We start from the raw sequence: 8,473 nt of genomic DNA, 5'->3' as shown, positions 1-8,473 counted from the left end.
TCGAGCACTAACGAGTCTAAACCTGAGCTTCTTTAGGTTCGGTAAAGCTAACGAACAAGCTCGATTATTTTTTAATTATTATATCAATTTCATTAAAAAAATTATTATATATATTTCATTGTTCTAATTTTTTTTCCATTAATTATAATTAATTTTTCGTCACAATTCAAGATTCATATAAGATTTAACCCTTCAGAAAAATGAAAAAAAAAAGGTCTTTGGATCTTTAGCTAGAAAATTAAATTTTAATAAAAAAATAAAATATATTACAAACTTTAATATAAATATTTCACTGTTTAAAAGGATTCACATCTGTACATATATATATATATATTAAACTCATGTGAAGTATGATATGAGATTATTTTTTCTTACACTACTTATTCTATACATGTATAATGAATTGGGTTAAAACTCAACATAATATGTGATTGTTTTATATATATATATATATATATATATATATATATATATATATATATATATATATAACTCATGATAAATTGGATTAAAACTTGTTAAAAACTCGACTCGGCAAATCTCGATCATATTCGGTCAAAGCTCGGTCTGAAAGGACTCAACTCGAGATATTAAAGAGCCAATACCGAGTCTACCTAGGTTCAGACTCGGCGCGGCTCGACTCTTTTGCACCCCAATCCATATTCCTTGCTTAAACAAAAGTTTAATAATACAAAAAGGTGAAAGAAAATGAGCCTAACTCTAACTTCAATGATGGATGAAAATATTGAAGTTTTATAACTTCTATGGAGATAATTTGATTGGTTTGATGAAAATATTGAAGTTTTTTACATTACATAAAGGGTATTTATATTCATAAAACCCTAGAAATAAAATTACATAAAAATCATATCATTTAAACAACTAAAACATAATTAAAAGGTAGAAAATGAAATAAATAAAAAGTTAGAATGGCATAATTGTAAAAACCTAAGTAGCAGAAATGTAATTAAATAAAATTGAAGAGGAGACCTACTTGAAGGATTTTAATCCTTCAATTTTAAAGGACCAAAGGTGGTCCTTTTCTTTCCTTCAAAGTGAGGTGCCTGACTTGATATGAGGTCCGCGACCTTGCATGCTCTGCTTAAAAATAATCAGACTCCGGCTCCGGTCACACCAACCAACGCTTTCGAGCAGTCGTTTGCAGCAGACCCGGGTCACAATGATGATGGGCTTTCTTCTAAAGGAGCTTTTCATATGCTCATCCAAAAAACAATTCGGGCTCAAGTCGCTAACCTCACATGCTTTGCCCAAAACTAATCGAACTCAGCTTGAAAACTTAAAAGCCCTAATACAAATAAACTAAATCTCACATTAAAAATAAATAATAAAAAACAAACCCCATATTTGGATCAAGACATACGTACATAATATAAATTATATTGGAGCATTACCAATTACCAACTCTCCACGTACGATATTAGAAGTTTTCTTTGAAAACGAGACAAGATGACCGCACCGCGATAGAAAATCTGAGCTAAAAACACATCAGAGGAATGACAATAAAAACAAGAATGAATTGAATAACATATTGAATACCACAATATATAAAATGTTTTCCCAACACATGCATACGTATTTTAAAGCTACTAAACACAAAGGAAACACAGCATACAATATCTACGTAATATTAAACCAAGTCGTCGTTACATTAATTCGATAAAATTAAGTTGCACCCACATCAGATTACGTAAAAAGAACAGTCGCAATGCTTCTTTTTTGAAGAAAGGGAGCAAACACACAAATATTTACAGACTATTACTCTTTGAGCTGAGTCCATTGCAACAACTCCGATTTCACCGACTAACTCCCATCAGCATATTAATAAATACAAACAGATGACACAAATTGATTGATGATCCTCTAGGCTGCCTCTGCAAATCCAACTCTAAGGTTTCCATAGTCAAAAACAGTGTGGTAACGTCCCATGAATATATCCCCCAAGATCCTGAATTCCAAATTATCAATAACTTAATTACATATTCACAACTAAAATTAGATCAGAGGACTTAATATGTTGAATTGAAAAACCAGGAGGTTAATTGTAAAAATCGAAAATATCATGGATGCTTTTTTTCCTAAAACCAAAGCATAAAATTTAAGTTTTAGAAGGATGAAGACGAATAAATTACCAGAGAGGACCACGAGGAGGTGGCACATCCAAAGCAATAAAGCCACTAATGCACTGAGCTGCTGAACCTTCACCCACCTTGAGTATATACTGATCAACCATAAAAACAAATTTCATGAGTGCAATCAATACCCATCTTTTATCCATTCAAACAACACAACAAAATCCACATAAAGTTTTAGAATCTAGAGGTGAGGTGAGATCGGTTTGATTCAATCCAATTTTGATTGGATTCTTTTTATTCGGGTACTCGATCTTGTTCGAGAATCTCCAAAATGTGTGCTCAACCCTAAGCAAGAATCTTCAAATGTGTGCTTAACCCTAAAAGCTATAAAGGGAAATCTCTAGAATTGCACCTAATGAAGTCAGGTATACAATTCGATTCGACCATAAAGAAAAAGCCATTGTATATAATTTGATTCGATCCTAAAGAAAAAGTCATTGATATAACATTGGACTCGATCCTAAAGAAATATATCAATGGACTCTATCCTAAAGAAAAAGTCATTGGTTCCATACAATTATAGATCTTTTTATTTGGGTACTCGGATCTTGGTCGAGAATCTTCAAAATGTGTGCTCAACCCCTACTCAATAAAAGGAAATCTCTAGAATTGTAGCACCTACTCAATAAAAGGAAATCTCTAGAATTGTAGCTAATGAAAGTCAACGGTATAATTCTTTTTTTTTTATTTGGATATTCGGTCCGATTTGATCATTCCTATGATCATTCATAGGAAAAAAACCTTTTCCATTATTTAAGTGATCACCAACACTTGATCTTTTAGAAAAGAAGTTGTTTTCAGAAAGACAAGTTTTTTTCATTTCTTTTCTCCATTTTTTGCAGATATAATTGAACACACTAGTCATTACTCATCAAAACACATATGTTGCATGGAAACTCTTCTTCAGTAGCATTTCTGCGTTTCGTGTCCGTTTCCTAGCTAAATTTTTTTAGAAATAATATTACCCGGTGTCCATTTCCGTGCAACATAGACAAGAAATATGAACAACCTAGACAAGAAATGTGAAAAAAGCTTCAGTAACAAACCTCTTGTGGAGTAAGGTTAAAAACTTTTCCTCCTATGGTGAAGGCAACATTAGGCATTGAAGACACACTTCCACAGTCAACACCTGATTCTCCCATTGGGCTTGGGAGTTTATCACAGAGCTGCAAAATTCATCACAGCATTCAGTAAGATGATATACACGCCCTTGGATAGTACACCAAAAGTCATAGATGAGACTTATTTCTAGTTTACCTCGTTAACATAGTCCAATATCTGATCTTGTGTTTGATTCTGCATAAGCTTGTTCTGCATCCAAACAACTGTCATCTCACAAGCAGAGCACATAGCATCACGAGTAAAGTCAGAGGCAACGCCATTGCTCTCATCCACCACGCTCTCAATGCCCATGCTATTTCAACACAATTACACACAGAGAAGTTAATTACTAAGCAAATTATCACCACAGGAAAAAGCAGTGATATGTTATCAAAAGAAAGGATATTCCAAGAATTTCATAGAAGAGTTATAAGAATAAGAATGAAAGAATCATAGACTGACCTAACACTTCGGGTGCCATCAAATGTGCACAACCCAATCTGTGAGCAGATTTTCTTTGGCTGGGCCTATCAATATAAGCAGAAGAATAAGTAAATCGATTTGCTTTCTTTTCTTCAAGGGTACGAAGAGGTATTGTGGTTTTGACTGAAAAAAATGAAGTCTCAAATAAATATAGAATTTGGTTTTCACCTCAGCTAAAAGCAAATCCATAATTCTTTGTCCATATTGAGCAACTACAGTCTTGCATTGCTGGCTAGCTACTCCAGCTGCTCCGATAGCTTGATTTATCATGGTAATCACAGTCTGCATTAAAAGAGATTCAAGCAATCCATTTACTGCCTCAAAAAAAGAAGCAAAAAAATCGAATCCACGCCCTCTAAAGTAAGGAAATTGAATTACACAACTGAACAAGAAACACATGTATATCTTCATACCGTTGGGCCTGCCAACAATGAAGTTCCAGAGTCTGCAATTGCTGCGCAACCACCACTACAATACCCTGTTAGCAATAGGCTTAAATTGTTAGGGACATATGATGAACTACACGACTTGTGACATCTTAACTGATAGATATGCATTCATAGATGTACACAGGAAATATAATCAAAGATCTTTGTCCTAATTTAGAAGTCCTAATTTCTTCTTAGAATCTATGGGTAAAGAGAGGACATACCAGTTGGTTTGCCACCAATAAGAACATCACCCATTTCAAACTATCCAAAACATAATTCAACAAGTGAGAAACTAATGCAAAATACAAATGCTATAGTAATGAAGTATTCCAAGTAAATAGCCAACCTCCCAGTAGCCTTTCTGTGTCACAGGAACATAGGTGTGCTTGCCCTTGTAATGGCTTGGATCAACACCGCCAAAGACAATTTCACCTCCTTCCGCTTCCTCTGTTTTGCGATTAAGCCAAAAAGAAAATACTGGTTCCTTGATAAGGCCTTGTTTTATCATGTTATACCTGTAAGACATTCAAGTGCATCAAACTCAAACCCAATCAGGAAAAGTTCCACACAAAATGAGTTAAACAAAATATGAGACATACCACACCGGCACAGCTTTTCCAACTGAAATTTCTTGAAATCCAAGCCCTAGTATTCCATCAAACTTGGCCACCAAAAATGTTACACTAGGCTCCTTGGTCGCCTCAATAAATTGCTGAAACATTCATCCGAGGAAATATTTAACAAAAGCAATAGCAAGGGGAAGATGACAACAGTTGTGTCATCTAAAAATCAAAACTAGAAGTCTTGAGCAAATCAAAAGGAGTATGCATAAGATTACCTGATCTTTTACAACCAGGTTGCCGACTTCAACACTGTCATAACTAAAGAAACCAGCAATAGCTCCACTACCATACTGAATTTCAGCGGATGTGCCTGCACAATTATTTATACCAAGGAATTTCTCAGTTTAGTATAGTTCTATGTAGAGATGATAGTTTTCTGGTCACACCCTCATCGAAGTACAGAATGTCGTGACGATTCAAGTGAAAATTAATAAAAATTGCCTTGTATAAAGCATGAATAGTCCATAAAATTGTTCTTAAAATAGCAAGCTGAAATGTCTATGCAACATAGAAATGATATAGACTGTTACTAATCAGAAAAAAAGACAGACCGTCTTTCTTGTACGTGTTTGATTGGCTTGACTTGTACTTGGCATGGAAGAAGCACGCCACCTACAACAGAATGGAAAATCATAAATTTCTTGTACATAACAAAGTACTTTGAAATGATTAGAGAAACATAAAACTCACAGAGAGATAGCATTTCGAGGAAGGCACCCACAAATTCGAGCTTCCAGTGTCAAAGATTACTGTAAATTTTTGTGGAGGAGTACCAACTCCAATCTCACCATAATACTGAGCGTCCATATAGTTCTTAAGTGCCACTATATCAGCATCCCCAGACTCCCCCAAAGTTCCACGAAGACCATTCTTCTTTGCTTTTTCTAACTCAAGCCGGGCAGCAATTCGGTCGTTTTCATCCAATCTCATCTTTTTCAATCCAATTCTAACCAATCCATTGTTCGGTTCACATGACACCAAACAAAACAGCAGTGACGAACAAAACAGGGACAATGCCACTGATTTCAAGTTGGTTCTCATGTTTACCTGCAAATTGCAATTTAACCTCAGCAAGCACCGCTCTAGAATTCAAACAATCACCTTACAACATATTCAAAAGATATAAATGGATACAGAAAATTCACATCAATTAGCTCATCCTATAAGGGATTGCTTTACCAAATCAAAGCTAGAATCTTTCCACTCTAGCTAAGGACTCATTTTATCCCTTTTTATTTTAAGAGCACAAGGAAACATGATTTGCTAGACATGTAGTCACAGCGGGTGGTTTTATGCCAATCTTAAAACGACTCTGCGCTTAATCAAACTTAGCAGCTGATTGAATGCCTAAATTACTGTCTTTATCTTCGTATTAAACATTCTGAAGCAATCTGTTCTTCAAAGAGGTTTGCTCAATTCAAATAGTAATTATTCGGTGTTAATAGATCATAGTCCATAGAAGGTTTATTATGCTAACATTAAAGGACCTACCTTTTGCCTGGGATTCTATAGAAAAATGGGTATTTTAAACTCATGGCCTCTGAACTTTAAACTTAATTCCATTATGTTAATGGCCTTCAGAACCGAACATTATGGTATTATAGCCCCTGAACTTTACATTTTAACAACGTAATGGCCCCTTTGAAGGTTCACCACTTCAAAATGATGTGATCTCAAAATTAAAAAAATCCAAGAATTGAAGTGGTTTTAGAATCAGATTTTCGGCTGTGTTTTATTTTTCACATTTTTTTGGTTCCAAATCACAAATTATTTTTTGGATATTTCTACCTGTGAACAACCATTTTCTCAAAAAAAAAAAATCAAGAAATAAAGTTGCTCGAAATATAATTTCTATCGGTTTTAGGAACAGTATTTTATTTTCCAAATCAATTTTTTTTTATATTTCTCTATGTGCATTTCTATCAGTTTTGGAACCACCATTTTTTATTTTCCAAATCACAATTTATATGTGAACAACCATTTTCGACCACTAAATGGACTCAAAACCAAAAAAAATCGAACTAAAGTTGCTCATAATATAAAATTCTACCAGTTTTATAATGAAGGGTTACATTAGTGATCATATTGATCAACATTAAAATGACACGTTGTTCGTTTTGAAGTTCATAGGCCAAAATAAAAGTAAATGCAAAGTTAAGGGTCCAGGGGTGTAATTTACCCATAGAAAAATTGGTGGTTCAATTCCAAAACTCACCCAACGACAGTCGTATCACCAAAATGACAACAACTTCCAAACTTTTTTTTTATAAAAAAAACCTTAAATCAACCATGGATGCCAAAATCCAAGACATCGCAAAATCCAAACTAACCCTAAATCCAAACAAACATCACCGAATTTAAACTTGAAACATAAATTAATCGATAGAGAAGCATGAATCATGATTATACTTTTTCCAAGACGCATTAATTAAAACAGAAAGATAATCAAAATGCTGAAGAAGAAGAAGAAGAAGAAACATTAAAATCCAAAGTAACCTGAAGCCAAAGAAACATCCCCGAATCTAAAGTTGAAACAGAAATTAATCGAAAGAGAAACATGATTATAGTTTCTAAATAAGAAGCATTAATAATTAAATCAAAAGATAATCAAAATGCTGAAGAAGAAGAAAAAGAACATTAAAATCCAAAATAACCTAAAGCCAAAGAAACATCCCCGAATCTAAACTTGAAACAGGAATTAATCGAAAGAGAAGCATGATTATAGTTTCTAATTAAGAAGCATTAATAATTAAATCAAAAGATCATCAAAATGCTGAAGAAGAAGAAGAAGAAGAAGAAAAACATTAAAATCCAAAGTAACCTAAAGCCAAAGAAACATCCCCGAATCTAAACTCGAAACAGAAATTAATCGATAGAGAAGCATGAATATAGCTTTTCCAAGACGCATTAATTAAAACAGAAAGATAATCAAAATGCTATCCAAAGTAACCTAAAGCCAAACAAACATCCCCGAATCTAAACTCGAAACAGAAATTAATCGATAGAGAATCACAATTATAGTTTCCAAGACGCATTAATTAAAACAAGAAGAGAATCAAAATGCTGAAGAAGGAGAAGAAACATTGAAATCCAAGTAACCTAACAAACATCACCGAATCTAAATTCGAAACAGAAATCAATAGAGAAGCATAATTACAGTTTCCAAGACGCATCAATTAAAACAAAAGGATAATCAAAATGCTGAAGAACAACAAGAAAAAGAAGAAGAAGAAACATTACTCACCGGTAATGGAAGACGAAGAAGCAGCGCAAAAATGAAGATGAAGATGAAGAACAGGAAATTTTGAATTTATATAGTACAAAAAGCGCAGAGCTAAAAAGAGGGAAGAAAGCAACCTGTCACCTTGTAAAACAAACGGGACCCAGCTCAGCTACTACCTATCTTTTTAATCTGAACCGTTCAATTTTCTGAACCGTTTTATTCTAATCGTTTGATTAAGAATTAATTAGGCCCATGATTTTCTCGCTTTTTGGCTCCATTTGGATTCTAAAAATAAAATAAAACAGGATAAAGAATCTGTCTGTAGCTTTTTTTTTTTTTTTTTTTTTTTTGTTTATTTACGTCTAACGTTCTGGATCAGGAGCAATTTTACGCATAACGTTTAAAATTGTACAATTTTACTTCTAAAGTTTAAAACTAAGAGTAAATTTATTCATAATA

General features: G+C 33.6%; 1 protein-coding gene across 1 annotated transcript; it reads right to left on the bottom strand.

Moving 5' to 3' along the window:
* Positions 1 to 1,621: 1,621 nt before the first annotated feature.
* On the bottom strand, positions 1,622 to 8,169 carry LOC136232327 (aspartic proteinase A1-like). The gene is made up of 14 exons (XM_066021401.1): positions 8,036 to 8,169; positions 5,482 to 5,838; positions 5,343 to 5,403; positions 5,007 to 5,101; positions 4,768 to 4,880; positions 4,515 to 4,683; positions 4,390 to 4,429; positions 4,151 to 4,215; positions 3,906 to 4,019; positions 3,717 to 3,781; positions 3,411 to 3,567; positions 3,200 to 3,319; positions 2,151 to 2,239; positions 1,622 to 1,966 (listed from the first exon to the last, which is right to left on the bottom strand). Exons 2-14 carry the CDS (start codon positions 5,830 to 5,832, stop codon positions 1,882 to 1,884), a joined length of 1,524 nt encoding a protein of 507 aa, XP_065877473.1. The 5' UTR covers positions 5,833 to 5,838; positions 8,036 to 8,169; the 3' UTR covers positions 1,622 to 1,881.
* Between the last annotated feature and the right edge of the window lie 304 nt (positions 8,170 to 8,473).

Source organism: Euphorbia lathyris, chromosome 6, assembly GCF_963576675.1.
Source record: "Euphorbia lathyris chromosome 6, ddEupLath1.1, whole genome shotgun sequence".
Classification (NCBI taxonomy): Eukaryota; Viridiplantae; Streptophyta; class Magnoliopsida; order Malpighiales; family Euphorbiaceae; genus Euphorbia; species Euphorbia lathyris.
The sequence above is the reverse complement of the archived record's forward strand: the minus strand, read 5'-3'. Positions and strand labels throughout refer to the sequence as shown.

Coding starts and splice junctions, on each gene's coding strand:
- LOC136232327 (XM_066021401.1), bottom strand. CDS start 5,832: ATGAGAACCAACTTGAAATCAGTGGCATTGTCCCTGTTTTGTTCGTCA. Junction 4,684..4,767: donor GGAAAAGCTGTGCCGGTGTG/GTATGTCTCATA, acceptor AATGTCTTACAG/GTATAACATGATAAAACAAG. Junction 2,240..3,199: donor TTAACCTTACTCCACAAGAG/GTTTGTTACTGA, acceptor ATGGTTGATCAG/TATATACTCAAGGTGGGTGA.